The following is a 14,510-nucleotide window of genomic DNA, read 5'->3' on the forward strand; positions in this document are numbered from 1 at the left end:
ATGAATCCCGCGCCTTCACTTCCCTTCCCTGCCTTCATGAAAAGGAAGCTGAGTCTTTCTCCTCCCCTCGGACTCTGTTATGACAAGCCTGACTTCTCTCTAAGCTTCCCTGCAAAGAATAAACCAGTCTCCTCTTTCAGGTAATTGTAAGGGGTGGGGGAGAAAGTGAAGGAAGTGTCCCCCAAAACTGTGAGAGAACTAACTCTGCCTGTCAGACCATGATAGGAACCAGTGGTTTCCAAACCGTCCTCAAGGCGGTTCCCAGCATTAACCACTGTGTGTTTCAAGCTTTTGTCTGTGTGAATGCAAATAATGTCAGTAATTACTCTTTATTCAATATCCACTCACTCATGCCTTCTCGGACATAATGCAGAACAACCTCCCTGAGAGGGTATTATTATTTTCTCCATTCTGTTGGATGAGGCTCAGAGAGGTTAAATAACCCACCCAAGGTCACAAGGCTCATAAGACCCAAAGCTAGGATTTGAACCGTAGCAGGTGACAGAGCCGGCTCAGTGGGTGTTGGAGCTGGATGGACCCTGGGTTTAAATTCTGACCCAGTTTCAGTCGCAAGCTGTGGTTAAGAGCACACTTCCCAGATGGCTCAGTGGGAAATAAAAGAGACGTGGGTTCGATCCCTGGGTCGGGAAGATCCCCTGGAGAAGGAGATGACAATATTCTTGCCTGGGAAATCCCATGGACAGAGGAGCCTTGATGGGCTACAGTCCATGGAGTCACAAAAGAGTCGGACGTGAATTAGTAACTAAACAACAACTACGTGATTAAGAGTACAGACCCTGGAGCCAGACCACCTGGTTCTGAGTCCTGGCTCCCCCACTAACTAGCAGGTCACTCTCTTAGTCTCCTCATCTCTACCCACATCACTGCATTAAGATGAGCTGATACATACAAAGAGCTCCTAGCCCCAGAGTCAATGCTCTTTAAGTGTTAGCTGTTTTTATTTCGGTTGTCTATAAAATGAGCACTCTAATGGGGCCAGGTTAGGACCTTCAGAGCCCTCAAAACACCAGAGAGATTAGTGCCACTTCCTCTGATGCCTCAGGTAATTCAATAATAAAACAATATGACCCATAAAACATGAACACAACATTCACCCTGTGCTGAAATTTACAAAGCTTTTTTTTTTTTTTAAAGATCCTCAGAGCAGAATAGGAAATGTTCACCAAACAGGAATGATTCTCATTTCCTTGGTCCCTGTGCTTTGCTTAGCCCTAAATCTGTGTTTAGTCATCCTGTTGGGAAATATTGGGTGAGCCAAAAAATTCGTTCCCTGAATGAACTTTTTTGGTCAACCCAATAGACATGGATAATCCTATTTCCCCAGGTGGTTGAGAGAATTAAAGGAGATAATTAAGGTAAAAATTATCGAGGAAAAGTGCCTGGCACATAATAGGTGCTTGGGACATAGGAGCTGTGGTTAGAAATTTTGGAAGGATTTTTCTCACTTTATGTTGCCTTGAACTATTCATGTTGCTATAGTTTGTGGTTAATGGTTTGCTTCTATGAGATAGCAGTGCCCATAAGCTCTAGGTGGCAGCAGGAAAGAACAATAACCTGGTTCTTAATTTAGGGTCCTGTTTAGTGTGTGAGGACTAACATTTTTTTAATATATTGTATTTATTTTAAGGACTACTTTTTTTTTTTTTTTTTTGGCCATGCTGGGCAACCTGGGGATCTTAGTTCCCTAACCAGGAATTGAACCCAGATCCTCAGCACTGAGAGCACAGAATCCTAACCCCTGGTGTGCCAGGGGAGTCCCGGGACTAACATTTCTATTGCTTTGACTTCGTTCGTGATATTTATTTATTTGCCTCCGAAGGATGGTGTGTTCGTACTGCTCTAGGCATGTTTGAATTTTAGATCTTGCATTACCTAACAAAGACCCTAGTGCAGTACATTGAATGTGCTGCTGCGTCGCTTCAGTCGTGTCCGACTCTGTGTGACCCCTTAGACAGCAGCCAACCAGGCTTCCCCTCCCTGGGATTCTCCAGGCAAGAACACTGGAGTGGGTTGCCATTTCCTTCTCCAATGCATGAAAGTGAAAAGTGAAAGTGAAGTCGCTCAGTCGTGTCCGACTCTAGCGACCCCATGAACTGCAGCCTACCAGGCTCCTCCGTCCATGGGATTTTCTAGGCAAAAGTACTGGAGTGGGGTGCCATTGCCTTCTCCGACATTGAATGTAGTTATTGATAAATTGAAGTTTAAATCTATCATTTTTTTCTATGCGTTCCATCTCTTCTTTGTTTCTTTTCTTTCTTGCTTTCTTTGGATTAATCAAGTATTTTCATTATTCCACTTTCTCCTGGACTAGCTTGTTGGCATACATTTATTATTTTTATTCTCTAAGCAGTTACCCTAAAGATTATAGAATGCACCCATGATAAATCTTTACCAGTTTACTATAAATTAGTACTTGTTGGAGAAGGCAATGGCAAGAAGTATTCTTGCCTGGAAAATCCAATGGGCGGAGGAGCCTGGTGGGCTGCAGTCCATGGGGTCCCTAAGAGTCAGACACGACTGAGCAACTTCACTTTCACTTTTCACTTTCATGCATTGAAGAAGGAAATGGCAACCCACTCCAGTGTTCTTGCCTGGAGAACGCCAGGGATGGCGGAGCCTGGTGGGCTGCCGTCTATGGGGTCGCACTGAGTCGGACACGACTGAAGTGACTTAGCAGCAGTACTTGTACTACTTCAAGGAAGATGCACAGTCCTTAGAATGTGTTTAGTTTATTTGTTCCTCTCTGCTCTTGAATTTACCCTTTTATGTTGCTCTTTCAGTTCAGTTCAGTCACTCAGTCGTGTCTGACTCTTTGCGACCCCATGAATGGCAGTGTGCGCCAGGCCTCCCTGTCCATCACAAACTCCCGGAGTTCACTCAGACTCACGTCCATCAAGTCAGTGATGCCATCCAGCCATCTCATCCTCTGTTGTCCCCTTCTCCTCCTGCCCCCAATCCCTCCCAGCATCAGAGTCTTTTCCAATGAGTCAACTCTTCGCATGAGGTGGCCAAAGTACTGGAGTTTCAGCTTCAGCATCATTCCCTCCAAAGAAATCCCAGGGCTGATCTCCTTCAGAATGGACTGGTTGGATCTCCTTGCAGTCCAAGGGACTCTCAAGAGTCTTCTCCAACACCACAGTTCAAAAGCATCAATTCTTTGGCGCTCAGCCTTCTTCACAGTCCAACTCTCACATCCATACATGACCACTGGAAAAACCATAGCCTTGACTAGACGAACCTTTGTTGGTAAAGTAATGTCTCTGCTTTTGAATATGCTATCTAGGTTGGTCATAACTTTCCTTCCAAGAAGTAAGCATCTTTTAATTTCATGGCTGCAGTCACCATCTTCAGTGATTTTGGAGCGCAGAAAAATAAAGTCTGACACTGTTTGCACTGTTTCCTCATCTATTTCCCATGAAGTGATGGGACCAGATGCCATGATCTTCATTTTCTGATCCCTCCTTGAATTTTTATGCTTCCAGAGTATTATTTTGTACTGCAAGTCTATTTGCTATAGTAATCTAAATTTTGTAGCAAAATTAAGTGGCAAATGATCTTAATTTGTTTCACTTTTGTCTTCATATTTGAAGGATTTTTGTTGGCATAGTATTCACATTGGCAGATAAAATTCCATTGTTTTCTGGTTTCCGTCATTTCTGTTGAGAAGTCTTATTAGACCTTCTTTAAAAATAATTTGCCTTATTCCCCCTCTGAATGCTTTTGAGATTAGTATATTCTTACATGTGTGTAGTTTGACTGTGATATGCCCTGGAGTATTTTTCTCTGTGTTTATCATGCTTCTGATTCACAGAACTTCTTCATCGCTTTGGCTTGATGTCATTCATCAATCTTGAAGGGTTTTCAGTGAGTTTATCACTAAATATTGTTTCTAAGTTGTTCTCTCTCTCCTCTCCTCTGCGGTCCTATTACATGTATGTTAGACTTTACTTGATGTCTGATGTTTACTTTATGCTTTTTTAAAAACTTGTTTTCCAACCTTCTTTCTGAAATTTGTCTAGTGACTTACATCTCAGTTCATTCTTTTCTTCTGTTATATCCAATCTGTGCTTCAAATGCTCTGCTGAGTTCTGAATTTCAGTTATAGTATTTTTGGGGTTTAGAATTTCCATTTGTTTTTTTTTTTTTTTAGAAATTTTAGTTCTCTAGTAGCATTTTCCATTGTAAATCTCTTTTCTTCATCACATTATCAAGGTTGTTGAGAAGTCCTTGCTTAGTTACTCTGATATCCGAATCTTATATATGAGTTTGGTTTTTTTGTCTTGGTTTTTGACTGTTTGGTTTTGTCTCTTGCATGCCTGTGTTTTTGTGAAATGTTAAGCATTGTGTAGGAAAAATTTTTGGAAACTTTGGAAGATGACATCTTCCCCAAAAGAAAAGTTGCTCTTTGGCAAGTGGTGACAGTTGAGGCAAATCACTTTGATCTAATAAGAGATTTAAATGATTCAAAACAGGATCTATTTGGTTGGTCCTTACTCCAAGGGAGTGACTTTTCAGAGGTCTCATGAAAAGGCCAATTTGTTTACCAAGGAGTCTCATCTTGATGGACCGTGAACTCCAGTTTTGTCTCCCTGGTACTGGGCGATTGCCAAATCTCTGCTTCATTCCTTGCCTTCTTAGCCACCACCTTTCTGCTTTGCTTCTCTGACTCTTACCCCACCCAGGTTAGGTTTCAGCAAACGTCTCAAAGGTAATGACTGTCACTGACGTCAGGCTGACTTCTCTGTGGTTCTCACATCTCTAAGATCTTAGCTCCTTGGGTCCTAGCTGCCTTAGTAACCTGAACTCCAGTTTTTGTCTCCCCAGCTCATTGAGACTGGAAAACTCTAAGCTGCTTCTTTTTTCTTCTGTGCTTATAAATTGGCAAATGTCGTAAGGGGAACAGTAGTCGAGGCCAAACTTAGCTCAGTCCACGTCTCATCTCTGGGACCCTGGGCCTTCAAGTCCTGCCTTAATCGCCCTGCAATGTCTTCTTCTTCTTGTTCAGTCGCTCAGTCATGTCTGACTCTGCAACCCCATGGACTGCAGCACGCCAGGCTTCCCTGTCCTTCACCATCTCCCGGAGTTTGCTCAGGCTCTTGTCCATTGAGTCGGTGATACCACCCAACCATCTCATCCTCTGTCACCCCTTTCTCCTCATGCCCTCAGTCTTTCCCAGCATCAGGGTCTTTTCCAGTGAGTCAGCTTTTCTCATCAGGTGGCCAAACTATTGGAGCTTCAGCTTCAGCAGCAGCCCTTCCAATGAATATTCAGGGTTGATTTCCTTTAGGATGGACTGGTTGGATCTCCTTGCTGTCCAAGGGACTCTCGAGCGTCTTCTCTAGCGCCGCACTGTTCAAAAGCATCAGTTCTTTGGCGCTCAGCTTTATTTATGGCCCAACTGTCACCTCCATACAGGACTACTGGAAAAACCATAGCTTTGACTATACGGACCTTTGTCAGCAAGCGATGTGTCTGCTTTTTAATATGCAGTCTATAGTTGTCATAGCTTTTCTTCCAAGGAGCAAGCGTCTTTTAATTTCATGGCTGCAGTCACCATCTACAGTGATTTTGGAGCCCAAGAAAGGAACGTCTATCACTGTTTCCATTTTTGCCATTCCATATCTGCTATGAAGTGATGGGACCAGATGCCTTGATCTTAGTTCTTCGAACGTTGAGTTTTAAAGCCAGTTTTTCATTCTCCTCTTTCACCTTCATCAAGAGGCTCTTTAGTTCCTCTTTGCTTTCTGCCTTAAGGATTGTGTCATGTGCATATCTGAGAGTGTTCATATTTCTTCTGGCGATCTTGATTCCAGCTTGTGATTCATCCAGCCTGGCATTTCACATGATGTACTCTGCATAGAAGTTAAATAAGCAGGGTAATAATATACAGCCTTGATGTACTCCTTTTGCTTTGTCACCAAAAAGAAAAAAAAAAAAAAAAAAACCAACAATGGAGTAATACCTAGACTCCACAAGGCACGCCAGGAAATCCACAAAAAGGGGGAGAAAAGAAAACCTAGTAGAGGAATGGGCAAGGATAAAAGGTATGAATGGACAGTTCCTAGAAACTCATATGACCCACAATTGTGTGAACATATGTTCAAACTCTCTAGAATCATAGAAACGAAAATGAAAACCAGTATGAGATAATTGCTTTCTATTTAGTAGTTTGGCAGCCATTAGAAAGCTGGACAATGACAAGTGTTAGCAAAAATTTATGAAATTAGAACGCACATGTACTTCTGGCAAGAATCTAGATTAGCACAGGATTTATGAAGAAAAATCTGCTAGTACTTGGGTCAGGTTCATTTCATATATACCCAGTGGCACATGAATCTTCCTCAAATATTTATATGTTTTAAGAATATGTATGTGTGTGTGTAATTATACCACATTACATAATGTGAACTGAACTGAATATATATATAATGAAGATATTCATTGCAGCATTGTTTGTAATAGCTGAGAGATGAAAGCATCCTATATGTCCATCACTGCTGCTGCTAAGTCACTTCAGTCATGTCCAACTCTGTGTGACCCCATAGATGTCAGCCCACCAGGCTCTCCTACCCCTGGGATTTTCCAGGCAAGAACACTGGAGTGGGTTGCCATTTCCTTCTCCAATGCATGAAAGTGAAAAAGTGAAAGTGAAGTTGCTCAGTCGTGTCCAACTCTTAGGGACCCCATGGACTGCAGCCCACCAGGCTCCTCCATCCATGGGATTTTCCAGGCAAGAGTACTGGAGTGTGGTGCCACTGCCTTCTGCATCACTAGTTCAGTTCAGTTCTGTCGCTCAGTTGTGTCCAACTCTTTGCAACCCCATGAACCACAGCACGCCAGGCCTCCCTGTGCATCACCAACTCCCGGAGTCCACCCAAACCCATGTCCATTGAGTTGGTGATGCCATCCAACCAGCTCATCCTCTGTTGTCCCCTTCTCCTCCTGCCTTCAATCTTTCCCAGCATCAGGGTCTTTTCAAATGAGTCAGCTCTTCGCATCAGGTGGCCCAAGTATTGGAGTTTCAGCTTCAACATCAGTCCTTCCAATGAACACCCAGGACTGATCTCCTTTAGGATGGACTGGCTGGATCTCCTTGCAGTCCAAGGGACTCTCAAGAGTCTTCTCCAACACCACAGTTCAAAAGCATCAATTCCTCTGTGCTCAGCTTTCTTTACAGTCCAACTCTCACATCCATACATGACTACTGGAAAAACCATAGCCTTGACTAGATGGACCTTTGTTGACAAAGTAATGTCTCTGCTTTTGAATATGCTGTCTAGGTTGGTCATAACTTTCCTTTTAAGGAGTAAGCATCTTTTAATTTCATGGCTGCAGTCACCATCTGCAGTGATTTTGGAGCCCAGAAAATAAAGTCAGCCACTGTTTCCACTGTTTCCCCATCTATTTCCCATGAAGTGATGGGAGTGGATGCCATGATCTTCGTTTTCTGAATGTGGAGCTTTAAGCCAACTTTTTCACTCTCCTCTTTCACTTTCATCAAGAGGCTTTTGAGTTCCTCTTCACTTTCTGCCATAAGGGTGGTGTCGTCTGCATATCTGACAGTGATACTCAGTTAAAAACAAACCATAAGCTATAGGACTGAGGCCAGAAGTGTCACGTTGCTGTCTCTTTCCTCATCAGGCTTGTCTGATGGCACATAATGCATGGAGCTCAAACACAAAAGCATGTAAAGACCACGGGGAAATACAAGGAGATGGAAAACGAGAGGTCAAATATAAGGCACTAGGGAGTGGTGGGGACTGTGGCAAATGAGCTCATATGCCTTGACCAAAGTGGGCAGCCAACTGATAGCTGCAATACAGAAACAGTCAGTATTCCTCTAATTCTTCAAGAGAAGCTGAAACTCTAGATTCTTATGTGAAATCACCTCATTTTTAAATATTGGCAACTACTTCAAATATTTTTAAACTCTAAGAAGATGTAAAAACAGTTCCTTACATTTTTCACTGGATTTGGTCATTTAGCTAACAATTTGCTGCTTTCCATACCCACACTCATAGCATTTGTATGTTTAGAGACCAATGCAATTTTTTACAACATTGTCTATTTTTTAACCTTTAATTATTTGCATGTATCAAAAAGAATGAAGGGAATGAGTTTGGATAAAATGCAAATTTCTGACACCTACAGTCAGACAATAAGTTCAGTGTCTGCTATTTGCCACTCTCCACGCAATATGTTTTGATATATTAAAGAGATACAGAGGCCTCTTTCTGGAATGCCTCGTGGCATTTGAGGAACAAGAAAACCGGATCTCAGGACCCATGTATACATGGGAACACTTAGGACCCAAATGTTTATCTGCTAACAGAGAGACATAAACACTAGGAGCTAATTTGTGTGGAATTTTCTCTTTTTATATGTGGAAGCACATATAAAGTACTTCCTATATGCAAGTCCTGGGATAAGTGATTTCTTTCTTTGTTATAAATTATTAAGTATTTGGGGCATGCAGAAATGTAGAGTAACCCTATGAGAGCTTCCCTGGTGGCTCAGTCAGTAAAGAACCCATCTGCAATTTGTGGGGAAGATCCCCTGGGAAATCCCATGGATGGAGGAGCCTGACAGGCCATAGTCCATGGGGTCACAAGAGTCAGACATGACACAGTGACTAAGCCACCACTTGTTGCTCAGTCGCTAAGTCATGTCAGACTCTCTGCGACCCCGTGGACTGCAGCACGCCAGGCTTCCCTGTCCTGCACTGTCTCCCGGAGCTTGCTCAAACTCATGTCCATTGAGTCGGTGATGCCATCCACACCTCATCCTCTGTCGCCCCCTTCTCCTCCTGCCCTCCACCACTTGCTTACAGACTAAAACAGGGGGTGGCAAACTTTTACTGCCAGATGAAATATTTTCAGCTTTGTGGGTCTCTATGGCAACTACTCTACACAGAAATTGCAGCATAAAAGTAGCCGTGAAGAATACAGTAACCTGCCAAGCAGGGTTGTGCTCCAAGAAAACTCACTAATGGACACTGAAATTTGAATTTCACATAATTTTCACAGGTCATGAAATGCTATCCTTCTTAGGATTATTTTCAACCATTTAAAAATATGAAAGACATTCTTAATTCATGGGTCACATAAAAACAGATGATAAGCTGGATTTGGATGGGTCAGAGTTTGTGTCAACCTCTGAACTACATTGTTGCAAACACAGTTGAAGCCCCAGGGTACCTCTTTCTAAATTTCATCCCCTGATGACCCCTAGCTAACCATTCTCCTGAAACAGGTGTCTATCCTTCCTATACATATTATTATCTTTTTTATTGATTGTACCTCTCCCTGAACAGTGTGTAATATTGATTTGTATACTTTTGAACTTCATAAGAATGGTATCGTATGTTGGGTACCCTCTGTCTCATTGCCCAGTGCTTTGTCTGGCAATCTGTTCATCGTGCTGAATGGCACACCAGGGCAATCTTCTTCATTGCTGTATTGTATTCCACTGTGAGACCTTTCTACCTGTATTCTTCATTCCTGTGGTAGAGAATGGGCATTTAGGTTGCTGCCTGGTAGGTCCTTTATTTGTGTCTCATCTCTTTGCATCTTCACCATGACCTTGTTGTTTTTTTTTTTTCCAACATTAGAACGGATACATATATTATTTTTATTTTTTTAATTTAATTTTATTTTTAAACTTTACATAATTGTATTAGTTTTGCCACACCATGACCTTGTAATGGAGATACTGATAACCCCCATTGTTTAAATGAGAACACCTTTGACTTAGAGCCGTTTGGTTAACTCGTTCAAGGTACTGAGTAGTGAAGTGGAATTTGAATCCACAGTCTTTTCAGGATGGAATGTGAGTTCACAGTCTTTTCAGGATGGAATGTGAGTTCATAACCATGTTGCCATTGATTGGTACACTGTGTTCTATTAACACAGTAACGACGGATCCTGCCAAGGATGACCTTGGATACTAATGTGCAGTGACTACCATAGCCTTTCTCTGAGGACGACTTGAATCAGTGTCACGTGTTATTGGATGTAGTTCAGTCCTTTGAAAATTGCTGTGTGTGACGTTGTACACATTAATAAAAAACCTTACTCCCCGTATACATGATATCATATGGTATTCGTCTTTCTCTTTCTGCCTTAGCTCACTTAGTATGATAATCTCTAGATCCATCCATGCTGCTGCAAATGACACATTTTCTATGGTTGAGCAGTGTTCCATTGTGCATGTGTGTGAACCGCATCTTCTTCATCCATTCGTCGGTCGATGGACAGTTAGGTTGTCTCCATGTCTTGGCCACTGTAAACAGTGCTGCCGTGAACACAGACAATGCATGTATCTTTGAGAAGCAGACTCAGAGACAGGACAGACTTGTGGTTGTGGAAGGAGAGGAACTGGGGGAGGGCTGATTTGGACGTTTGGGATTAGCAGATGCAAACTATTATGCATAGAATGGATAAACAACAAGTTCCTACTGTATACACAGGGAAACTATCTTCAATATCCTGTGATAACCATTATGGAAAATAATATGCCAAAGGATGTATATAGGCCATACATATATATATATGTGTGTGTGTGTGTGTGTATATATATATATATATATATAAAACTGAATCACTTTGCTGTACAGCAGAAATTGACACAAATTGTAAATCAACACAGAGAGCTCAGGCTGGTGCTCTGTGATGACCTAGAGGGGTGGGATAGGCGGAGGTGGGGGGCAGAGGGAGGCGCAAGAGGGAAGGGGTGTGTATATAATTATAACTGATTCCCATTGATGCATGGCAGAGACCACTACCACATTATAAAGCAATTATCCTGCAATAGAAAAAGTCAACCATACTTCAATAAAATAAATTTTTTGAAAAAAAAACCGAATGAGGTTTGAGTTAGGGAATGACCTAGCCAAAGTGGGGTTAGAAATTTAAGAATAAGTACTGACCTAGTGCAAGAGTTGGAGAAGGCAATGGCACCCCACTCCAGTACTCTTGCCTGGAAAATCCCATGGACGGAGGAGCCTGGTGGGCTGCAGTCCATGGGGTCGCGAAGAGTCAGACATGACTGAGCAACTTCCCTTTCACTTTTCACTTTCCTGCATTGGAGAAGGAAATGGCAACCCACTCCAGTGTTCTTGCCTGGAGAATCCCAGGGATGCGGGAGCCTGGTGGGCTGCCGTCTATGGGGTCGCACAGAGTCGGACACGACTGAAGCAACTTAGCAGCAGCAGCAGCAGCAGTGCAAGAGTTATAAATTTTTTCATTAAAAAATGAGAATGACCCTGAGAGATTTGTCCCTTTTCTTTGCTGCCCTCCCCAACCCCCCCTCCCTAGCGTTTATCAAAATCCTGGGTATTCAGGAGCTAGTGTATTCTTTCCTGATGGGGACTACATGCTGGGCTGAGTGCTCTGCTGCCTGAGGGACGTTTATCCATGACACCTTTTGAGCCTTCCTCCGTTTGCACAAGTGACATGTAACACCACATTCAGTCTCTCTTATCTGCAGTCAACGCCACCTTCTCTCCATGCCTCTGGCTTGTAGGAATCCAAATTCAATCCTACCTCGCCACCTGTTTCTCTCTGCTTCTACTGGAAAGTCTCCCTGGCTCATTCCAGCTTAGTTAGATGACATTTAAAAGGCCCAAATATAATTTTTCTAATGGCAAAATACAGGAGGAAGGAGGGGAAAGTTTTAATCAAGTGGGTGTATTCTCTGGAGGGGAGCAAGTACTTCATTTCAATTCCTCATTTCCCTCTGATGAAAAGTTCAGTGAATTTTTATGATGTAGAATTTATAAGATGGCTGAGTTTAGGTAATCAGCTTTAATATTTATACTCTTAGGGAAAGAAATGGGAATCGTTAGTAGGCATGCATAATTAATGAATAAATTATATTTCCCTTTGTTTTCTTGCAGGTACAAGGAAATGCTAGAACTACTGGTCTCAGCCAGCCTTACTGTAAACAGTGATCGTCGGGGTAAACTGAAGCTTAGCCGTGCTGACGCCGATGTCTGGACTCTGAGTGACAGAGAAGGTAGGCCTCCTGCTGTGTGCTTTAGCGGGCCTGGTGGTGGTTCCGTTCACCCCACGGAACACGGTAAGGGACTGACGGCCTTAGACACGCATCCTCTCCCAAGTACCGTCATTACGACAATTTCTCTTCCCATCCAATTAGATTATTGACTCTGGACCAAAACTTTGTACTTTGCTAACAATTTTGTCTAGTCATTAAAGGTAAAAGTATGCTGGTTCGTGTTCTGAACTTCCTGTCTTGGTCTCCAGTTCCAAGAAATGCTAACACCTCCACAGGCACTAGTCAGTTTCAGGTTCCAGGCCCGGCCCCGGGTGTGTCCTGCAGGCTCTGGGGCTGGACCTCTCCTACCACCGCCCCATCCAAGCAGGCATCCTGTTTACGGGGGGGTTGACGCTGGGACAACAAGTCATCTGGCTTTTGCTTTCAGGTCGGGTTGGAGTCAAGGAAGCAGAGGAGAGTTAAGCTGTTTAAAAAATTATTGGCAAATGATGCAGTCGGACGAGTTTTCACTAGAACAATTCCAGCTATTGTTTGCACTGTTTGGGATCTGTCAGCCTTCCTGGTAAAGCTCAGAGTTACTTAGCAAAAGGCATTAAGCTATTATGTTTAACCATTGGGCTTAACCCTTTGTTTGAGCAGCTTTGAGATTTGCTGCTGGTATTCCAAGACCCCTGGCTGTCTCTCCTTTATGGTTTGTGTTTGAGGCCAGTTCGTGGGGACACAGTGCTATGTAATTGTCATGGAAAACCAAAGAGACATGGTTCTAGTTGAATATAACATCAGAAGGAATTTGCTTTTAAGCAACTCCAGGCTTTGGGGAGTGATTACTGCTGTCACCAAGACAGCAGTCAGTAATGTCTTACGTGCTGGTCGTGAAGCTGAAACAGCCTTGCTGAAAGTACCATCAAGAGGGTCTGGGCTCCTGTGCCAAAGCTGCATAGTAGACCAACACACCCTCGTTCCTCCCAGGCCTGTGGAGCATCTGGATAAGCCACCCTGAGCTCTTTGAGAGTTTGAGATAATTTCCGGAGCCCTGTTCAAAGACCGTCTTCCTTTTCCTTCAGCCTGAAGGCATCAGTCAACTACAGACTCTTCATTTCAGAGCCAGTAGCAACAGAAAAGGACATAGACTGCAGAGGGAGAAGGATCCCAGACTGACTCCCAGCCAAGTGACCTTGGGCAAATTGCTCAACCTTCCTGAGCCTCAGCTTTCTCACCTGTCAAATGGGGAGCTGGAAAACATGACCACTTCGTAGGGTGCTTACTGCAGGGATCAAATGAGGTGATGTTGTGTAAAGGGTTAGTCCTTCAGTCGTGTCTGACTCTTTGCTAGCCCATAGACTTTAGCCCGCCGGGGTCCTCTGTCCATGGGATTCTCCAGGCATGGATACTGGAGTGGGTAGCCATTCCCTTCTCCAGGGGATCTTGCCAACCCAGAGATCAAACCTCAGTCTCATGTATTACAAGCAGATTCTTTACCATCTGAGCCACCCGATTGGAAGCGTGATAAATAAACTTACATCCATTGAATTAAATAGCCACAACGGGGACTTCCCCGGAAGTCCAGTGGGTTAAGACTCTGCACTTCCAATGCAGAGGACTCGGGTTTGATCCCTAGTCAGGGAACTATCACATCCCACATGCCACACAACATGGCCAAAAAAGAAAAGAACAAATAGTCACAGTGGACTCAAATCCGTGGTTGCAAACTTGGCAGCTCACAGCCAAGCCTGGCCCTCAGGTACGTCTTTGTCAGATTTATACTGTGTTTTAAATAAAGGTAACTTGCAAAAATTGAGAGAGTGCACATAAAAATCTAGATTTCTAGTTTCTCTGGAGATGCCGAATGCTCTAGAAGTGCTGGGCCTGTGTCCCCACCTGGGAACCTGGCTGCCACCACTGGGGACTGAGGGGCAGCTGTGGTAAATGTGACTGCCACCCCCTCTTGCCCTTTGTTTTTGTGAGCGTCTATTCCGTCTCAGGCCCTGTTCAGAGCAATAGAAATCTAGATGAATCCTCCTTCTCCTCCCTCACTGTCAGAGCAAACCCTTGGCACCTGCTATGTGTCAGGCATTAACGTGTATTAACACGTTAGTGTCTGAAACTCTAAGAAGTGGACACTTGTTTTACAGATGAGATACAGGTTGCTGCTGCTAAGTCGCTTCAGTCGTGTCCGACTCTGTGCGACCCCATAGACGGCAGCCCACCAGGCCCCCGTCCCTGGGATTCTCCAGGCAAGAACACTGGAGTGGGTTGCCATGTCCTTCTCCACAGGTTAAGTGGCTTGATTGAGATGACAGTTTAGTGATTGCCAAATTTGAACCTAAGTAAACAGAATGGGAAAGACTAGAGATCTCTTCAAGAAAATTAGAGATACCAAGGGAACATTTCATGCAAAGATGGGCTCGATAAAGGACAGAAATGGTATGGACCTAACAGAAGCAGAAGATATTAAGAAGAGGTGGCAAGAATAC

General features: G+C 43.5%; 1 protein-coding gene across 3 annotated transcripts in view; it reads left to right on the plus strand.

Annotated features, from left to right (window-relative positions):
- The window catches only part of EYA2 (EYA transcriptional coactivator and phosphatase 2), a 261,448-nt gene that overhangs the window by 74,571 nt on the left and 172,367 nt on the right, over positions 1-14,510 (plus strand). For 2 of the 3 annotated variants that reach the window (XM_055545178.1, XM_055545177.1), the window contains exon 2: positions 11,918-12,036. In XM_055545178.1, the coding sequence (XP_055401153.1) occupies positions 11,928-12,036 (109 nt within the window). In that variant the 5' untranslated portion in view covers positions 11,918-11,927. Of the gene's footprint in view, positions 1-11,917; positions 12,037-14,510 lie in introns of those variants that run through there. The other variant, XM_055545179.1, reaches the window with a different exon arrangement.

Source organism: Bubalus kerabau, chromosome 13 (assembly GCF_029407905.1).
Source record: "Bubalus kerabau isolate K-KA32 ecotype Philippines breed swamp buffalo chromosome 13, PCC_UOA_SB_1v2, whole genome shotgun sequence".
Lineage (NCBI taxonomy): Eukaryota > Metazoa > Chordata > Mammalia > Artiodactyla > Bovidae > Bubalus > Bubalus kerabau.